This window comes from Falco peregrinus, chromosome 13 (assembly GCF_023634155.1).
Source record: "Falco peregrinus isolate bFalPer1 chromosome 13, bFalPer1.pri, whole genome shotgun sequence".
Classification (NCBI taxonomy): domain Eukaryota; kingdom Metazoa; phylum Chordata; class Aves; order Falconiformes; family Falconidae; genus Falco; species Falco peregrinus.
The window spans coordinates 24,514,853-24,535,139 of NC_073733.1; the positions used below are offsets into that span (position 1 = coordinate 24,514,853).

The 20,287-nt window shown below is 47.1% G+C and overlaps 1 protein-coding gene across 1 annotated transcript in view; it reads right to left on the reverse strand.

Annotated features, from left to right (window-relative positions):
- MSN (moesin) overlaps positions 1–4,216 on the reverse strand; it is a 47,888-nt gene extending 43,672 nt beyond the window's left edge. Inside the window, exon 1 of the mRNA XM_055818011.1 lies at positions 4,089–4,216. Coding sequence (XP_055673986.1) covers positions 4,089–4,100 — 12 coding nt within the window. The 5' untranslated portion in view covers positions 4,101–4,216. The remainder of the gene's footprint in view (positions 1–4,088) is intronic.
- Positions 4,217–20,287: the final 16,071 nt, after the last annotated feature.

Genomic DNA, 20,287 nt, shown 5'->3' on the forward strand with positions numbered 1-20,287 from the left:
GCTTTCAAGACTTCTTGGCAAATTACACACACACACAAAAATAACTAAATAAAATCACCCAAACAAGTGTAGCACTCTGCTCATAGGTGCCATCTTATTGCAGCATTTGGTAGCAAGTAGCTACACATACAGAAATCAATCAGAAGACTGATACCTACCTCAGTCTCTCACTTACCTTTCTCCTAACCCAACCTACTCAGTTCCAAAGAACAGAGTGAGATATGCTTCAAGGACCTCTGGAGCCCAACTGGGAATCAGGACCATCAGTTTAAGCTACAGACAGGGTCCCTGAGGGCCCTGATGGCTATTGCTACACCAAGTTTTAGAAGTATTAAGGGAAAAGGCAACAGCAGAAGACTTGTTCAAAAAATTCCTAACTGGCATCATAGAACTGAGACCTATGAATCTTACTGTTCTTTTGTGCTGAAGATTTCATGCTTGTCCAAGCTGATTTTCTCTGCAGTAACTCTGTCCTAGAAACCTGGAGATTTATGTTCTGAACAGAAACACTTAGTTCTGCTAATACAATAAGAGGAGTCCAAATTTCATTATACCTTAGTTTGAAGGTTTCTGTGTTCGTGAGATCAGCTCTCATTAAACCCATTTCTCTACAATGACTAACTAGAGACTACATTACATAGGAATGCTCAAGTCCTAGTGATAGGACAGCTGAATGCACACCTCATACATGACAGCTGCTCACGTTTCAAGTCCAGCAGCCTATCCATTCATATAGCCACAAAGTAAGTACATTCATTCATAGGCAAAATAGTTAATGAATCCCGATAAGAGAAGTGCTGGTTTTTCCTAACAGCTGAAACCACAGTAAAGCATCAGCCCATGAAATGGGCATGACCGGTACAAAAAAAGGTCACTTTCCCTCCCACTCCTCCCATTAAGATGGTTTTTGTAATACTGAAGTTCAAGTTGGGTTTGGACTAGCCATCAACATGACAGCTCATTCACTTCCATCAAGATCTGGAACCGAGCATGACTTCCAACTCTGTACAGGCTGAAATGAATCAGTGAGACCAGGACTCTAGTCAGTAAGTATGAGATCAGAACCTACTCACACCCAACGAACAGACTTCTCACAGCTGGAGGAGAGACTTTTCAGAGCTTGACGATGGCTTCCAAGAGGCATCTTAGCGCACCACTGTTTCCACCCCTCCGCAATACAAAGCGTGGGGAGAATTATATGCCCTCTTTGGTGTGTGCTTTAACTGTTTAGATCTTGCAAACTTTTCAGAACAAAAAAACCCTATAAACCAGAAGTGGCTGCATACCTGTAAGATCACTCCAGACAAAACAGTGAAGCTTTCCTGCTGAGAGCATGGTGGGATCAGTAGGCTGATCTCTGATGGACTTCCTAGGTAGCCTGCAAGGCCTCCAGCAACCAAACCCCCCAAACACAGTCGGTATGCTTCACAATAGCAAATCATGTGCCACTGGTTCAAAGGTTACCAGAGTGAATCTTGGATTCCTATTAATAGCGCACCAAAGCATACTGCCACTTGTAGCAAATCTCATGCAGCAAAATGGCAATCTCTATCTAGATGTGTTAACGTTTAGCCTAGCTTAGTGAGGAGTAGGGACTCAGAACTCAACAGGTTTTGCTGCACAAGCCACGCAGCAGCGTGTTCTGTAAGCTTGGCAAGATGAATGATAAGAGCTACCAAACACTTTAGACACAAATGTTTTTCCTGCCCAGCCAGAACTGTTCCCTGGAACACTTCCTCCATCTGTCTTCTTCACAATGGATTTATTTTTGTGATGAAGCCCACATATAGCTACATCTAACTGCTCAAGTTCCACCTACATTTGACCTTGACGGAGGAGTCTCACTTGCAGTTTACTGTTTTGTTAATTAAGTAGCTATTAACAAATCTTAAGCTAACACACCAGCAGTCATGTTTCTTTCACATGAAGAACTGATTTCACAGTTATGCCAGCATATCCTGTTCCTGCAAACCACAGCTTGAGAAATAATGTTTAAAATATTATTTCAGTTGGGTCCACAACTAGGGCAGATGGGGCAGGAAACCAAAGGCTGATACAGCAGGAGGCCTGCAGCTCTGCACCTCAGCATGCGTGCACACAACTGAAGCGTGTTCCGCAGTGCCTGTGGTGTGCAACACACAGCACCATAGCAAACCACTTGCATTAGAGATGTTTTAAAAGGTTCTGAAAGCAGAACTGCTCTGTCAGATCCAGAAAGCAGCAGGCTGAGAAGGCAAACCCAGCCCAGGGTGTGTCTGCAGATGGAAAGGCTGCCACCAGCACCTTGTAGCAAGCGCAGAGTCCCAGCAATTGGGCTCAGGCTGTTAGCGGAAGTTCTGCCTCACAAGCATGATATGCAGGACTTCTGGGCTGATACACACTAAAAGGAGCTGCTCCTCACAACACCAAACTCTCTAGCTAAAAGGCCTCAACTGCACGTTACATGGAAGTCCCACAACCTGAGCTACTTCTGTTATTCTTGCTGAACTTGTTGCCTGTATTTGTATTTATTTTTAGGGAGTGAAGATTTACATCAGTGCTGATATTTGAAGAAAGGCCTTTCTAAAGTTTCAGAAAATGGCATCTTACCTTTTCCTTGGCTTAAGGCTGATATAATTTAGATGTTGATGTTTAAAAAAATAATCCAGCTACTGTCGCAGAGAGCTGGCGTTTAAGACAGCAGGAAAGGCAGAAGTCAGTCAGACAGGCGTTTAGTATCTATTTCAAAGTAATAAAATTAAACTAGCTGTTAAAAAAAATATAACCGGGGTGGATTCCATTTCGACTTCCACTGGCATAGGGGTGGGGTTTTGTTTCCGGTGTTTTTTTCTTTTTCTCCCCTTTACATAAACCACAGACTCTTAGCTTAAACATTAGATATTCTCAGGCGTTCCAGATCACTCCCAGTGAGGTAACATCCAGAGCCTTCCAGCCTGCTCCTTCCTGTTTTATCAATGACAGGCTAGGACCAATTCTTTGAGGAGAAATTAAATGGAAAAACCCCATGCTCCTCATTAGTCACCGATCTCCTGCTGCGAGAAGGGAGAGTCAAGTACGGGCTTGACCAGACTTCTCTGAAGCACCAAGATCTCTCCAGCCAAGAAATACCTTGAGTCAAGCTGGGACAAGGCTCCCTAGCAACTCAAGCTGACTAATTACGAGTTGTGAAAGCCCGATCTTCTCCCGGGCGCAGCACAGAGGCGGCAGCCATGGCCTTCACTCACCGCCCTCCGGGCCCCGCGGAGCTCCCGCGCTCCGAGGCGGCCGCACGGCCCCGGCCCCGCAGGGCGCTGCCCGCCACGCCGTTACACAGCCCAGGCGGGCCCCGGCCCCGGCCCCGCAGGGCGCTGCCCGCCACGCCGTTACACAGCCCAGGCGGGCCCCGGCCCCGGCCCCGCAGGGCGCTGCCCGCCACGCCGTTACACAGCCCAGGCGGGCCCCGGCCCCGGCCCCGCAGGGCGCTGCCCGCCACGCCGTTACACAGCCCAGGCGGGCCCCGGCCCCGGCCCCGCAGGGCGCTGCCCGCCACGCCGTTACACAGCCCAGGCGGGCCCCGGCCCCGGCCCCGCAGGGCGCTGCCCGCCACGCCGTTACACAGCCCAGGCGGGCCCCGGCCCCGGCCCCGCAGGGCGCTGCCCGCCACGCCGTTACACAGCCCAGGCGGGCCCCGGCCCGGCCCCGCAGGGCGCTGCCCGCCACGCCGTTACACAGCCCAGGCGGGCCCCGGCCCGGCCCCGCAGGGCGCTGCCCGCCACGCCGTTACACAGCCCAGGCGGGCCCCGGCCCGGCCCCGCAGGGCGGCGGGCGGGGAGTGGCCGGGGAGGGGAAGCACAAGATGGAGGGGCTGGCGGCTCCGCTCCCCGCCCGACCGCTGCCCTCCTTCCCCCTCTCCTCTCTGCCGCCGGGCCGAGCCGCCGGCGCCTCCCGCGCCTCGCCGCCGGGCGGGCCGCAGGCGGGAGGGGCCCGCCCGAGGCCGCCACCGTCCTCTCCCGCCGCCAGGCCCGGCCGCCGCCACACCAGCCCCGGGCGCCGGCCCCGCTCGGCCGCCGCCGAGAGCCGCCAACGCAGCCGAGCCCCCCCACACCCACCGTTTTCGGCATCTTCCCGGCGGACTGGGCACGGCAGGTCGCTCCTCCGACGCCGGTGGTGCTCTCCGCGGGCTCCGCACTACTTCTAACGGGACTCCGCGCCGCGCCTTTCCCGGCTCGCCCGCCCGCCCGCCCTGCCGCAAGCCCCGCCCGGCCCCGCCTCCCGACCCGGCCCGGCCCGGGCCGCCCTGCTGGCCCGCCGGCCTGCGGGGCTGCACGCGGAGACACCGGCCCGGCCCCCTGCACCGCCCGGCCCAGCCTCCAGCGCCGGCCTGCGGGACTGGGCGGGCGTCGCCGCCGAGCCCGCGGAGGCCTCGCCGCGGCGGGGGGCGAAGCGTTTGCGGCCGTCCGCGACGCAGCGGCGCCCGGCAAACCGGCAGCAGAGCCCCGCCGGGGCGAAAGCCGGGGGGCTTCCAGCGCCCCAGAGCTGGGTGCTGGGACAGCCGTGAGCGCCGACGTTTATTTGCCTGTCAGGTGCTCCTGGGACTGCTAGGCCTTGCTAAAAGCGTTATTGAAAATAATAACGCTCTTCTGGGGGCGGCTGCGCTGCCTGCAGGCCAGAGCACCAAGGGGCGGTGGATCCTTTCGCCCCCCGGTCGGCCACAGCCGGGCACGCTCAGGGCGCGGCTGGGGGGGCGCAGTCGGAGGCCTCTCGGTCCTCAGCACATTCAGGGGGCAGCGAGGTTCTGTGGTTCTCGTAGCCCTGCGTTCTGCTGCAGAGCAACATCCAACTCCAGGTGCTGCAAAAACATGAGGGGGATGCGGCTCCCGGAGCCTGGCGGGCAAACCGCCGCGCCTCACCACCTGCCTCAGAGCCCCTGTTGTGTCCGGGGGGGCGACCCCCGCCGCGGGGGTCACGGTCCACAGTCACGGGTGCGAATCGCTCAGGCACGTGCCAGAGCTGCCAGCGCCATCAGTGCCTTGGAACCACTGACCGGGAATCAAGGTCCAGCATGTCCGTAGGGATTTCAGGAAGCCGCCTCATCTCATTTGGGACTTTGAACATAACTGTCAAACAGCGACCCAAGTCCTATTTTCTCCCAGAAAAAAAACAAAAAAGTCATTCATTTTAAAGTTAACAACTTGTGTCCAGAAGAAGGAGATGAAACGTTCTCAACAAGTTCAACGTCTTATTTTTTAAGGACAGTTGAAACCTACCTTCCTGATTCTCTTGAATTTGTGTCTTCTTGCCAAAGGTGCTAAACATTTTCAATCTTTAAGCCATCTCAATTGACAGAAAGACCACGCAGACTAGCTGTACTTCATTCCTACTTTTTTTCCCAGCATGTTGAGTAAATGAAGATTGTTTTAATATGAGAACACATAAATTCAGATGTAAAATAGGAAGAGAGCAAGCCAAACTCTACTAGTACAGACTCCTGCTGAGTAAACTCTTCTTTAATCTTATTACAGAATTCTGCTGGGATTAACATTAAACTGAGGTCTGTTGGGGAATTACATCAGATTCATAATAACACTTTGTACATCTTTAAAAATCGCAGTTCATTCAAAAGATCTCAAAGTGCCTTTTAAATACCCATAATTAAATCCTTGGGGTCTGCAGAAAGGAATTTTTCCCCCAAGGAATAATATTGTTATAAATGTATATGTAATATAACACAAAGAATTTTTAAACGAGAGGCTTCTGAAATGTGTTGATTTTCTTTTTCAATGTAAGGTTTCCTCACCATGCAGCATTATGTGAGAAAGAGAAAATCCAGAATAGTTCTCACCCTACAAAAAAGAAAAAATAAGTTTGTAAGAGACGCGGCCTTGCCTCACCACAGAATAAACTAGGACTAATTCTAAAGAGAATAATAAAACTATTCCTGTACCCACCTGGTAGGAGATGGAAATGGGGTCCATGAGCTTTGTTTGCTTCATCCGAATATGCAGGTTTCACCTAAACTAGAATCTCTGTGCTGTGTCTACATAGGAAAAAGCATCAGTATAGTTGGATTGGTGTAAATTGGTGTAACTTTTCTACACAAAAAGTCACAGGGTCCCTAAATGCCTGTTCTAAAAACTTGTCTTCATTTTCTGACTTGTTTTTACATAGAGACTGTCTTAGACTCAGTCAAACAAGACTGCTCCGTGAAAGGATTCCACTTGTTTCCTACAGAAACTGATGTTGATGGGGAGAGCTCAATTCTGCTTCTGTTGGGACTTTTATTCCAACATTTCTTGATAAGACTGAGGTAACTGTTTGGAGGATTTAATCATTCTTTATCACGAAGATGATAAAACTTCAGATGATAAAAGTCTAGCTATTCCCTTGCCAAATACATGGAGCCGTAGTTTAGCATCCAGGGACCTAATGTTTTCTTCATAGTTCTAATGACAGGAGCCATGATGCAAACAAAGCCCCATGCCAGTGAAACAATCAGATCCAAAGCAACTGCATTCCCACTCATAGTGTGCCAGGCATTGCCTGTGTGTACAGGAAGTCACAAACTGTATGTCAAACAGTCTCCAAACAGTCTGAAGGGGTGAGACAAAGCAAGGTGACTTCTACAGCATGACAGCCACTTCTTTCTCACACCAGCCACTTCTCTTGTCCTTCCTCTCTATCACTTGTAGCAGTAGCCAAACAACATACACCATCCATGCCACTTTGAATGACAAGGGTTCCCCGCAACAGGCGCACTAGTCTCTATGCTTTACTTACTCTCCTGTTTCTTCCTTTCCTCTTCCCCATCCCCATTGCAGGAGAGGACAAGACATCTGCAGCATTTGAAAGGCACATTGCTCCAGCTACAGTGTCCCGAGGAATTCCTGCTGCAGAGGTGCTGCACCAAGATCTCGCCTCCCCCACGGACCTCTCCTTTGCCAGCTGCTGAGGAGGACTGGTGCTATCAAGCAGCCGGTTTGCGGTTTGCGGAGCCCCCCCTGCCTGGGCTTGTGTGAAAACAAGCACATCTGTGGATTCCTTGAGAGCCACAGGCAGGGGTTATCTCTCCTCTCGGACTGCAGGATGAGATTCCAAGGTGTAAAAGTGTCAGCTGACTAAAGATCTTCCCTGCAGGAGTCTGTAGAGAGGAGTAACGTTACTCAGGACCTCAAAAATGCTGTTATTTCCAGACTGCTCAGAGCTCAAGTAACATTAAAGTATTTTGGAATTAGATTAGGCCAGGATGACATTAAGCATTCTCCTGGGAGGAGGTCTGGTATTTCACTGAGGATTTATTATCTTGGTTTCATTTACCTCAAACCTTTTGTAGTAGTACCTTCTTTTAAACAGAAAAAACCATGTAAATTATTTGGTCTGAAATACTAGAATTATTTAGCATGAGCACTTAAACAAGGGGCCATTTTGTCAGCATATAGCTGTTTTGCACTAATGCTGGGTAACTTGAACTGCCCTTTGCATAGCTTTGACAGAAGACAGAGGCCTTGTTCCATCCAGCTTGCTGCAATGTAATTAAAATAAACAAGCAAACACAAAAAAACCCTCAAAGCAAAGGTGTTCCAATACTGGAAAGTGTATTTCAGAGAGCTGAAATAAATTTAGTTTCATTCACATAGCAAAGGGAGGCACAAAATGAAATTGTTACCATAGTATGAGAACTATGCCTTCATCACACAGTAGTCCTGGGTTGTCCTCTATTTAAAATTAACCAGCATGGTTACGAGGTATTCTCTGAATAGCAGGTAAGCTTCTTTCTCTTGCTCTTACGGTTTCCTGCTGCTCAGACTTTAATGCCTACCAGCTGACAGTATGATGCCTTCAACGATGATCTTGTATCATTTCAGTGTTTGATTGTGTTTAGAGGTGAAAAGCATTTTCTCTCCCAAACAAACACAATCCCTATTTACAAACACCCTTGCTTCTTTAACGCCTCTATGCCTTGAGCATCAGGGTAATCTTTTGCTGTGATTCTCAAGCTGGGAGGTTGGGAGGGGCAAAGCAAAGGGAGAGCAGTCCACATCTAGGGAGGCAGGATTTGAAAAGGCTGAGAATAATCCCATTCCCACTCAGCTGCTGGGATGGGCAGAAGCTGATGGAGCCAATGCATGTGTGACCCCGTTTATCTGCCCTCTTTTTTCTTTAGGTCCAGAACATTTAGTGCCTTGGGGCAGCAGTGCACAGGCGTGCACAATCTGCTCTGAGACCTTGCTTTATGCCTGCATAACACCGCTCACCGCCCTCTCGCACGCGCAGGGAGGCCCGCACAGATGTCCCATCACTTCAACATTCCCAGTCTCAATCTGTCTCCCCTTTGTGCTCATAAACAGCATAGCAAGGCCACTGTGGGAGAGGGAACAGAGTTATTCCTCCCAGAATCACCTACCATAACTAACAGTTATCTCTCTGGAAGCAGCTGCGTGCTCACCCCCCCGCAGCCCTGCCCCTGATGGGGTGGGTGCTTTGGGCTGCAGTGTTTCCAGCTGCAGACAGATGTGGTGTTCAGGCTTTAACTGGGCTGGAGTAAGAAGCTTTCACACATACCCATCACCACTACCTCTGACTCCCCTGGAGATTACCAGCTCCTCAGCCACCAATCTATGTAAGCAAGCCACATCTACATTAGCTTTTTAGTTCTGATCAGGAGTTTGGTTTTGAAGTTAATTTCATATTTACTGCATTTTGTTTCCCATCACAGTGCAGTCGCATACCTGGTGAACTGAATTCTTTTTGGGTGAAAATAAGCCAGAAGATGCGCTGCCAGGTGCTCCAGCTATCGGCAAGCATCCAGTTAATTGGACCAGAACAGAGCAAGCCCAAAATAAGCTCCCTCTGAAACACATTTAGGGTGAATGTTAAATATTCAACATCAGCTCTTTGGTTGTCCAGTTCTGCTCCTACTGGACCACACAACTCATTAATGTAGACACAGTTATGTATCAAAATGACCCAGGTTTGCTTGTGTGTCTATTGAACCTGTTCAAATATTTTTAGCAAGATGGATTTTAACCTGGATCAGGTGGCAGAACTGAGTTAGGGAGCAAGGAGACATGCAGATTTACTGGCACCTATGTAAGGACCGTAACCCCCATGGAAGACAGTCCCAAATGCAGCCAGAATAGCACCTTCAGCCTCAAGCCAGCTGAGCCATTGCTGGGAGCCAGGCTAGCCCATGGATACACTAAGCACTAAACTGCCGTTCTGAAGTTGGCTCCTAAATTCTCCCTCTCCCTGCTGCAAAAGGCCATAGGCTCACCCATGGGCTCAGGCTCCACTAACTGACATCACATTCCTCCTGGAATATAAGTGTGCACCTTCCCAGGGGTTTTGCCTGCCCCTAACTCCCACCCATCTCTCCCTGACCTTCTCTCTCACCTGCCATTGTGATTCAAAAACCTTCTCTCCCTCACACAGAGAGCAGCTGCTTATAACCTAACCTCCCTCTGCTTCTCCAGGGCTCCAAGACTGACTCAGTGCTCCAGACATTCCAGCTCCGACAGGGCAGAACCGGAGCAGGAAGGGGAGCTCTCCATCTGACCACTAACGTTAAGTCAGTTCTCCCCACTATACTCAAACTTGGTCAAGTGAATCAGTGCACTGGAACACAGGGCTCAGACAACCATAAAGAGGGAAGAGAAAACTGGCCTGTATTTCTAGGTAGTGGTGTATAACGTGGAAGATGATCTCAGCACTAACCATTTCAGACGAATGGCCCTTTACCAGTTCTTTCCATCTAAGTCTTGGTTCCATTCATTTTGCCTGAGACTTAGATCTATTTTTGGAAACTTTAAAAATATACAGGCAGTTGCCAGCCATTTTTATTCCAGTGCAGGAACATTATATACCAAAGACATTACTCTTGACTCCTGCTCAGACGGCAGTTTTTTTCCAGGTGAACACCAAGCCCTGACCCATGACAACACTGTCTAGGTAAGTATTGCAGCTGTCTCTGGGCTAGAACATGAAGGAGACTCAAAAAAATACAGAACGTTATTGTGCAGGAGATGCCTAGAGCAGAAGCCTAATCTGGGAATGTTCATGCTACCTCTCCCACCTAGCTGATTCACTCACAAGTGAAGGGAATTCCCTCCCACCCTGTTAACACTACGCAGTGTGATCTGCAGTCAGGCTTGTGGGACTGTGAGACACATGCACTCCCGGGCAACTCCAGCTCCCACACGCTCTGCATCCAGTTCTTTTCCATGCAGCAAAACACAATGGTGCAGCACACAGCACACACCACCCCGCCCAGCTAGACACAGGCATGATGGATGGCATCATTTATTTATCTTAGTTTTTTACTAAACACGTGGCACGTCTGATCCTAAAAAGCAGAAAATTAAGGCATTTAGGGTATTTGTACTGGCAGAGTGAGTGGGTTATAAAAGAAAGAGGAATGGCTAGGTGGGTAGATAGATTTAAGATAACAGATAGATGGATTGGTAGATCTGTAGATATAAACATACAGACTGCGTTCTTAGCTGTTCAGGCACAGAGAAGCAGTCACTCAGTTCCAGCTATGCCTGTTCAATTGTGTGAGAATTTTTCTGTCTCCATAGGAAACACAACTTCTACTTTTAAAACTCAGCCATAACTTTTCCTTCTTTGTCTTACCATTTTTTCTCTCACTTAGCCATTTCTGTCTCTTTGTTTTTAAGAAAAGAAAATTGCTTGAGTTAAAATGACAGTGAAAAAAGCTCCCAATGTCAAAACTAGTTTTTCAAACCCAAACACATATTTTGTGAAGATCACTGAGCCCAGGAACCTTCCCCCTTTCCCATCAGAAGTCTCCATCCTCAGCAGTCCTGGGGCAGAGAGGGTTAGCTTACTGATGTTTGTACAGTGCTTTGGAAACACAAAAGCTCTCTGGGTTAATTCTCTGTTAGAAAGCACACAGCCATCCAATACCGAAGTCCCTCTCAGCAGCGAAAGGCCAGTGTACAGCTAAAAATAATCATTGAAGAAAAAGGACGGCTCCTCAAGAGCACAGGAGTCTCTGTCCCTCTGCAAGAAGAAGTAGCCTGCCTCTCGCAGAGCTCTGAGGAGAGCTACCAGACACTGTCTTGCTGCCAGGTGCCAGGAAGGAGATGAACACCTAAACTGAGTCAGTCAGCAGACACTTGCTTCCCTGGGAGAAGCTGAATCTGCTTCTTGCTTGTATTCCCTTCTTTCTCATCCTGTTGCTTTATTACAGGACCTCCAAGGCCAGGGAACAGACCTATATGTTTTGAAAAGCACCGAGAACTAGCGAAGCATTTTGAGCTTCTTTGCCTCATAGCTGCATCCAAACCACTATTTTCATGATTAATGAAAATGTTCTCATGGTTATTTTTATTAGAAAATTCACTTTAAAAAAGAAAAGAGAAGATGAGAATATAAGATACCCACACACATCCAATTCCAGGAGCTCAGGTTCATGAAAAATGCTGAGGATATTAAAACCTCAAGATAAAACAATGAAAGTTGGCAATATTGCTTCACTTTAACCTGATGGATGCCAGACCCTCTATTGATACAGCTCCGTAGTTACAATAAGAGAAATTTGGCTCCCTATCTCTGAAAGCGATTAAACTACCACTCCTTTGGAAGATCTAGTTTTGAGCTTTATGCTATATTAGCTATTCTCCCTGAACACTGGTCCACAGTGTTGGCTGTATTTAGTACTCTAAAACTGCAAGCCAGCCTCCAGTAAACTGTAATACATTTCATAAATCATGAGGTTTGGCTTTTTTAATCATCGTGTCATTTGCTAGCTGGCTTTTTCACCTTAGTATGAGATGTGTATCAGTATTACGAAGACAAAAAGCTGTTTTTCAAAACTGAAGCTGAGATTCTGATCTGGTAATGGAAGCTCATCAGGTGAGCGTTTAAGGTTTTTATTTCTGATAATAAGAGCAGGAAAGTGGACAATTTATCTTCAACTCTCCATATCGTTAATGGGAAGTTTTCCATTGTGTTCTCTAGGAGTTGAACAGTGAACAATAGAAGCCTGTTGGGTTGAGCCTCCTCCACTGTGACAAATTTCCATCTTCTGCTTGAGTTGGTACATGAAGAGCTAAGAAACTTTCCTAAGCCTTATTTGCTTTTGGCCACAGCAAAATCCTAATGCAGCTGTAATTATAGGGTTTCCCTCAAGTCACACCCATCCTGCCTGTTTCCTCAGGGGATTTACACTGGCAAGGTTCAAACTGCAGAGCTGAACCATACAAGAACCATTTTTTTCCCTTGTACTTGGCTGTAGTTAGAAAAAAAACATCAATAGTAAGGTGAGCAGAACCCCCAGCCCATTAGATCTTTCTTTGTTTACTGGCGTTCACCCACATGGTTGTGTTTGTCATAGATTATTCTGCGATGGAAACTGCTGGCAGTACAAGTGGGTGCACAGCGGGCTGCCCCACAGCACTTCAGAGGTAAGAACACCAGAGGGTTGCTGGTGTTCCCAGAAGACACTCATAAATTTACCTGCTTTGATGCACAGAAGAGCTGTATATTACAGAAGTAAATAACCTTCCCTTGCCATACCTGCAGGAAGCAGATTTCTTGTTTCCTCTTGCAGTCATGGGAATAGAGAAAGTAGGTTTATGAGGGGCTTCAAAATGTCATCCAGCATTATCTAACCCCCGTTTGGTGGTTATGACTATTGGTGGGCTGCAGAACATCACACATGCACGCATTGCTTGGCACACAGGTAATAGAGCCAGTTCTGCATAGGATCTACACCTTGCAGAAGGCTCTGAGGTGCAGGAAGGCTATAAAGGAATTTAGGTTTGAATATTTTCAGTTCAAGGAAAGAAAAGTGAAGCATAATGAGAAGGTCCATTCTACAGTCAAAGGTAGGCTGGTCAGTGAGGAGTGCTAGAGTGCTCAAAGTTTGACCTCAGAGTCGGTCGGTCTCTCTTTCACACACACGCATGTGTGCACTGTCAAGCTGTTGGTATATCTCCGGACACACCGTTTGGTTTAGTGGAGGAAACTACGTGGCAGGAGGAGGGACACCTTGCGCTTCCCTGAAGGCAAAGGCCTCAGTGCAAGGTGTGAACACAGCCGATTTGCTCCAGAGAGGTTTCCAGCTCCTGAAACTGGGGCATGCCCCTGTCCTGGAGGTGGCGTGCAGGTCCTGTCACTACCCTCAAAGGTGGTGGAGGGCAGTGTTAGAAACTGAGCTCACCTTGCCGTGGAGCTCCAGGACTTCCCTCGTGCTGGCTGACCTTCATGTTTCATTTCCTGCTGCTTGGTCAGCCCTGTCAGAAAGGATGAGGTTGGATAGTTAACTTTGTCTTAAAGACAGGAACACGTACTTCCTGAGAGTCCGTCCGTTTCTCTTTTCTGTTACTCCTATTACTTGACGCATTGACTTGTAGGAGCTGAATGCTTTCAGAAGTGCAAGAAGCATAGGAATAGGATGGTGTAAGGTAGGACAGGACAGCATAATTCTGCATAGCATAGAAGCAAACCCATTCTTATCAGTCATCGTGATGTCCTCATGTTCGTATTTACAATGTCAATATAGTAAAGACTTCAGGCAATGCCAATTCAGTAAATATTTTCAGCAGCACAAACATACAACTGGATCCACTCACACAATAACCAGCACAGGGTCAGACACCGCCTGCATAGCCTGCCTAGGAAACTTGAACTTTGTTGGAGCAGAACATAAACACTGTATTGCCCCACTACAACACACAAAAATGGTGAAATACATCACTGCACCACACTGTATTTCATTAACCCATCCCCTGGGCTGATGCCTTCTCTTTGAGAAAATGGAGCTTTGAAATTTATACCTCTCTATTGTATATATTTCAAATTGCTTTGAAAGAGTGTCTTATTTACCTCAAGAAGAACTACCGCAAGTTCTGTCTTGACTCAGTTTCCCCAGTTAATGCTTAATTACTGGGATGTTGGTGGTCTTGATTAACAGTTGCAATGCACTCTGAGGGCAGAAGATGAAAAAAGATTATGGCATTACTCAGCTTCCCAGGATTCATTTGGTATTATGAGTATTCTGGGGGATCGACAGGGAATCTGCCTTGTTCAGGACTAGTTTATATCTTACTAGTCAAATCACTGGTCCCTGGGGAACCCTCTGAGCATGTGGGGATCTTATGGTGGGAAGGTGTTAAAAGTACTGTTGGAAACACTGCTGAGGACTTGCAGTAATCACAAGAAGAGGTTTCATACACTAGATCTTTTCCCAAGCTTTTGGATGCAGGAAGCTGATCCACTCCCTTTGCCCCAGCACTGCTGCTGTCGGTAAATAACCCAGGAATGTAAAGCCCTGTTTCTCTGGACAAATAAAAAGAAACAAGAGAACAAGAAGAAAACAGATACTGATTCATGGGGGTTGGCTGACAAGTGTCGAGTAGCTCTTTGTATTTCAGAATAGAGATGGCAACATGGTGTTCGTTTCTGCACAGATGATGCTCCGTCTACCTAGGCCTGATGGCTGGTATCAATATTGTGCAACAGGACAAGGAGATGTCAAAATAATGCAACGTGTACAAACTGGAGTCCTTGGGCGGAGGCTTGAAGCCTGACCTTTGGGACCTTCGACTTCTGGCCAGAAGACCTGTTCCTTACATACATATAAAACATGTCAAAAACCAGTGACCACCTACTTTTCTGGGTTGCCAAGCAGCTGATCTCCCAAAACATCCCTTGGTCTTGGATGACCTGGCCTATCTCTCCCGTGGGTGCAGACATCTGACTTGCAGATGTGCAGGCTGCTGACACCTACTTCAAACAGAATGGAATTAAGGAAACTGCTTCATCCACCACAACCAACCACAGAAAACTTTTTTCCTCAGGCTTTTTCCTCTTCTGCATGAAGATGCAGGTGATTTTGAATTAATTGAAATGGTGCATGTCGGAGGGAGCACACAGACCTTCTTGTACCACATGATACACCACATATCCTGGCCTGTTAACATTAAAATGGAGCAGACACCCCCTTCCCACCCCTCTCCAAACCTGCATGGACTAACCTACTCCATTAGTCCTACAACCACACCCTGCCATACCTGTTCAGTGCCCGCCCCAGACCTCTGCACAAAACACAAATACACCAATAAACTACAAAGCTCAAAGAGCCGACATGTTCCCTGGGTGTCTCTCAGGTGACTTCACAAGGTCCATTTCTTGGGCACTGACATTAAGTTTGTATCTGTCCACTTGTCATGTGAATCTTGCCTATTGACTTCAGGGTGCCTAAAAGGCCATGTGTAGGATAGAATATACATTCAAATTCCCTGAATCTTTTTCCATTCTCTCCTGAAAAGGGCCTTGGTCAGGCATATTGATCTTATGGTTAGCTTGGCGCTGGAATCTGGTTACCCACTTGCATTCACATGCCCAGATCTGGGTGCCCAGGGGCTAGTCCCAGTTAGATGAATGTTCTCACCCAGAGAAAGCTGCTGATGTGTACAGCCACCCTGCACAGACAGCATCCAAAGGCTCTCCTCCTACACAGGTATCAAGGGACCCTTTTTTTCACTGTCTCTGATACCATCCAATGGCATTCACTAAGAACAAAATACAGAGAAGGTTATCTAGTTCCTGCTAACAAATGTGAAAAACAGAGACTCAAGAACCCAGCTTAGTGGACTCTTTTAGTGTATATACAATAAAGAGGTATAAAATTATAGAACAGGCTTAGGCAGGATGCTCCTTTGCAATTTTTTTTCTCCTTCTAAGTTAGCAGATAGATGATGAAACAGCTTGGGAATGTTTTGTAGTTCCCTATTGCAGCCTTTAATAAGGAAAAATTAGCACTGAAGACGTTGCCTGAAGAAGTTCAACCTGAGTAGTCTTGGCTAGCTTCTTAAACACAATCTTCTAAGTCCTCTGGTTTGTGTGACACACAGTCAAATGGATTTTTAGTCATCATTTTCAGAGTCACATTCCTTTTCTTCATTCTTAGCTACATGGTCCTCCCTGAATGGTTGTACATTCCAGGTGCTGAGCATTTCTCTGGGTATTGATCCAAACTCTGCCCCAATCTGAAGAAGCCATCTGTCCTTTCCATGTCTCAGTAACAACATCTGCAGCACTGGGGCAATGTCTTTCACCAGGAGCCTGAAACCTTCAGGAAAAAAAGGGATGTTAAATACTACCTAGTACCTTTAGGTTTGCCACACCATGCATGTAAAGTGTGTCACTTTCCCTCCAGTTGCATTTTCTTGCAGTTTCTGTTTTACAATATTCAAAGTAGACCAACAAAATATAAATAAAGTATGTATTTCTTTTTAGAAGATTTCCTTTCACATAGACTGTTTCTGTGAACTGGATCCACACGGATCCATATCGCTGACAGTAAACTTCATCTGGAGCAGGCAAGGACATTTCTGCCTGATTAGCTAGGTCATTTTGAGTTTTGCTGACCTCAGGCTTTAATGCTAGCACACTTCAGCAGAGATGAGATTTGATCTGGTATAAATCTACAGGGGCAAGGACAGGTGATGTTTGATCCATCTTCCTGGGACAAACAAGTTCAGCGATGTTTTTTTTAACAAATTTGAACCAGAAGAAAGAGCCGCCTCTGGGCTGGTCTGTTGTATCACCAGGCCAATGTGTTTCTGGTCTGATACTTAAGAGTCTTAATCCTCTATTTCCTGCCCTGGTGAATGACTGCTCTTCCAGATTCTCCTCCACTTTGCTTTTGCATGGCTTTCCATAATAGATGGAGTCAAACTTCCCAGGGTGATTGACCCTGGCTATAAGCAGAGATAATCATGTACAAATCAGTGGGAATCAAGCACATTTTGCTGCTCTCCCAAACTCGTCATAACCTAAACTGCTATCATTTCTGCTTTGTCATCTTTACTAATCCTCTCTCTACACCACTTCCTATTTGTCATAAGGGATGAAGTATTCTTATAAGCCCAAATCATACTACATCACAGTACTCTGCCATTTTTATCTTCATCATAACCAGGAAAGATGGCATCGCATCATGCCATAAAACCCAAATGGGAAATATTTAGCACCAAAGGCTAGCTATGTCAAAAATCATATCACACTAACTGCCCTGCAGAGAGCTGAAGCAGCCTGCAGCATACAAGTGCAAAGCAAAGAGCAGTCTCATGCTGGCAGGTCACTCCTGCGCTGCAGGAATGCAACGAGAGCAGCTCTGCATGTCACCCAAACTTTTGCCTGCACAAACAAGGACCAGTATCCTAGAAGCGCATAGGCCAGATTCTTTGATGAACATTCACACCACACAAAACTCCGCAGTTACCCTGGCCAACAGAACTGCAATCTCCCATTGACTGCCAGGTACTCAGCCCCACTGCTGCCTCCCCCGTCTTTTAGCGGGACCACATTTCATATGCCTCAGCAAAAACCCCAGAGACGGAACAACTGCATGCTGGATCCAGCAAGTCCAGTGCTTAAAGGAAGGAACTCCTCTCCTCTGCACCATTGCCAAGCCCACCTGATAACCTCAGCACTCTGATGAGGTTGGGAATAACAGAGGTTAATTCAAGGCCTTGACCACCACAATTTCGCAGTGGTATCTGAGCAATTTGCTTTCCCGGTGCCTTGCTTACAGCAGAGATGGGCATAAACACACAGGCTCCTGATGCTGTCATCAGAACCTAGCCCATGGTTTCACTGGATGCAGGGTCCTGACATAGCTGTGCCCAAATTTGAGTTCACTTCTGTTCCCAGTGCTGCACGCTGGAGTGTTGGGAATGAAGAGCGAACTACTTAATGAGTGGTGGTCATCTTGTATACACAGCTTTGAAAAGAGCTCAGCCTGGTGAAGAATTGAATGGCTTGGTTCTCCTATCCAAAAATAGCTCATGGGGAGCAATCCACTTTTGTATTCCAGTAAGTCCAAGTAAGAGTGGTAACAGCAAAACTTATACATCGTTATTTTTTGTCCAGTAAATTGCAAGACCATTGTGTTTCTTTTTAATGTCAGTCCCAAGCGTGCTTTATATACTAGGCTTGTTTGTATCATTCGTCTCTAGGCTGACTCCTTCAGACTTTCCTAGTCTACTTTATAGTAAGACAAATCTAATTTTCTGATATTATTTGGAAGTATAGGATTGGCTTAAGCCCACATTAAGAGAATACATTCTATTCTGTAAACTAGTCGTTCATTTAATCTCAGTGGCTCAGTTTTCTTACATATAATGTGAAAACGCTAATCTCTCCCGTTTCAAGAACAAAAAGTTACACTATAATTACTGATGTTTGGCAAGCAGTTGGCAAGGGAGGGTGTGAGTCCAAATGATTATGAATACAGCACTATATTTATAAAGTTTGTTACCTTGGTTAAGAAGAAACAAATTTTGCAGATGTCCCACTGTGGTCTATCTGAGAGGCTGTCCAAGGAGATCATAGCAGAAGGGTGTGGTGTGGAACCAGCCTAGTTATTATCCCCCTCAGAAAAGCTATGAGAGCCCATCTCTGCAAACCCAATTCTGTTCTTCCTTACGGCAGTGCAGACTGCGTGCAGTGATTCAGATCTGACTGTAAATGAGACACAGACCTGGCCCATTGGGTCAAATTCCAGGACATTTTGTGTATCCAGGCTCAGAAGAGCTTGGCTCTTTGCTTTCCGGGTAAATGCCTCTATTGATTTAATGCTCAGGAAAGGAGGAAGAATATCGCACTGGCAATCTCTGCAATACTGAGGGCTAGCTTCACCTTTCAAAAACTATCAAATTATTTCCATATTGGACTGTTTTATATAATCCATAGCTTTTATAATCCACATCTAAGACTTAACTACTTCATTTGTAGCGTGATTTGGAATAAAAGTCGGTACTATAAAAGAGTGGATGGCTGGGAATGATGACCTGACATGATTTTGGTGAGGGGCTCCCCTGTGCTTGTCCTCAGCTCTGAGGTTTTCTTATATTTCCGCTCTGCTTCTAAAGTTACCACGGTTCAATGCATCAATATTTCATGAGGCATAAACAGTTCCCCTTTAGGAAAAGTAAAAGCAGTTTTTCCTGTTTGTGAAATTTCCACGTTGCCAAGAACAAAAAAGCTTTCGAAACTCTGTCTTTGCTGTTTGTAGAGCTTCACTGCCTTATAGGGTCTGAATCCCCTGGATTCACACTGGGGGCGGGCTGGGAATGCTGGCTTTTCCTCCTTCTGGGTGATTCTGGGAGGCCTGCAAATGATGTCATGGTACATTTTAGGCTACAATAACAGGAAATCATCAAATGTTTACACTGGCAGACTGGGTTGTGATGTGATTTTCCTCCTCTTCCTCTTCGCCCCACCCACCCACCTCACCCCTGCCATTGACTTCCTTGATATGTCTGCTTCCTCCAATTAAAATACTACAAGGTGACTACACTGAAGGAGGCAAAAGGAAAGTGGGGGCAGGAGACAGAAAGGCATATTCTCAAAGGATGATTCCCCTTGTATCGCTGGCACGGCACAGGATTAGCACAGCGGCCCAGACGCGAGTCAGAGACTTGGCGTGCTGCAGTACTAGAGGATGGGCCTCTCCGAGCTGCAGGCATGAAAGCAAAACCCTCCCCTCCCTAGCACAGATGAGTCACAGGAGACATCTCCCTGGCACAGTTTTCCTTCTGAATTTCCCTGCCACACAGGCACATCTGAAAATATATGGCGTCAGCTGAGGGCCTCCTAGGAGGAGGAAGCCACACTTTCAGGGCTTGGGGCAGAGGAAGGGTGCAAGTGAACTTTACCTAAGTCTGTGCCACAGTTTGAGGCCAACATGAGCTTTCAGTCAGAGTGCTGGGGTCAGGCTGGGCTTCAGGCACTGCTTGGATAAGGGATGCACAGCATGTATGTTAGATGTTCTATCTTTTCCAGCTTGCTAACATGGAAGGAAGAAGGAGGAAGATGTAAGGAAGTATCCAGAAGACAAGGGACTCCAATGAGGAAAAACAGGAGCACTGCTGGACTATTTCGCTCTGGGGCAGTTCATGTTTCCTGGAGAATACAGTAGGACTTTATCCTCCCAACTCATTGCTGCTGTGCAGGGCCAGCAGAGCTCACACGAGCAGTTCAGACCTGGGGGACGCTAAGGAGCAGCTAACTCTGGGCTGAGGTGGCTAACTCTAGAGCAGACATCAGGATTGCTGGAGCTGAAGGAGGATGCCTGAAGACACAGGTCATACTGCAATGTGGAAGAAAGTCTGAGATGAGAAAGATGGCAAATATTAGAGGAGTTTTCTGTAAATGAAGGTGTGTAAAAGAAGCATACTTCAAGGTAAGCCAGGGTCTCTTATTTACACTCTGTCACAAGACAAGGTATCCAATGAAACTGAAAGGGCAATTCACTTTTAAAGATTATTTTTTTCTT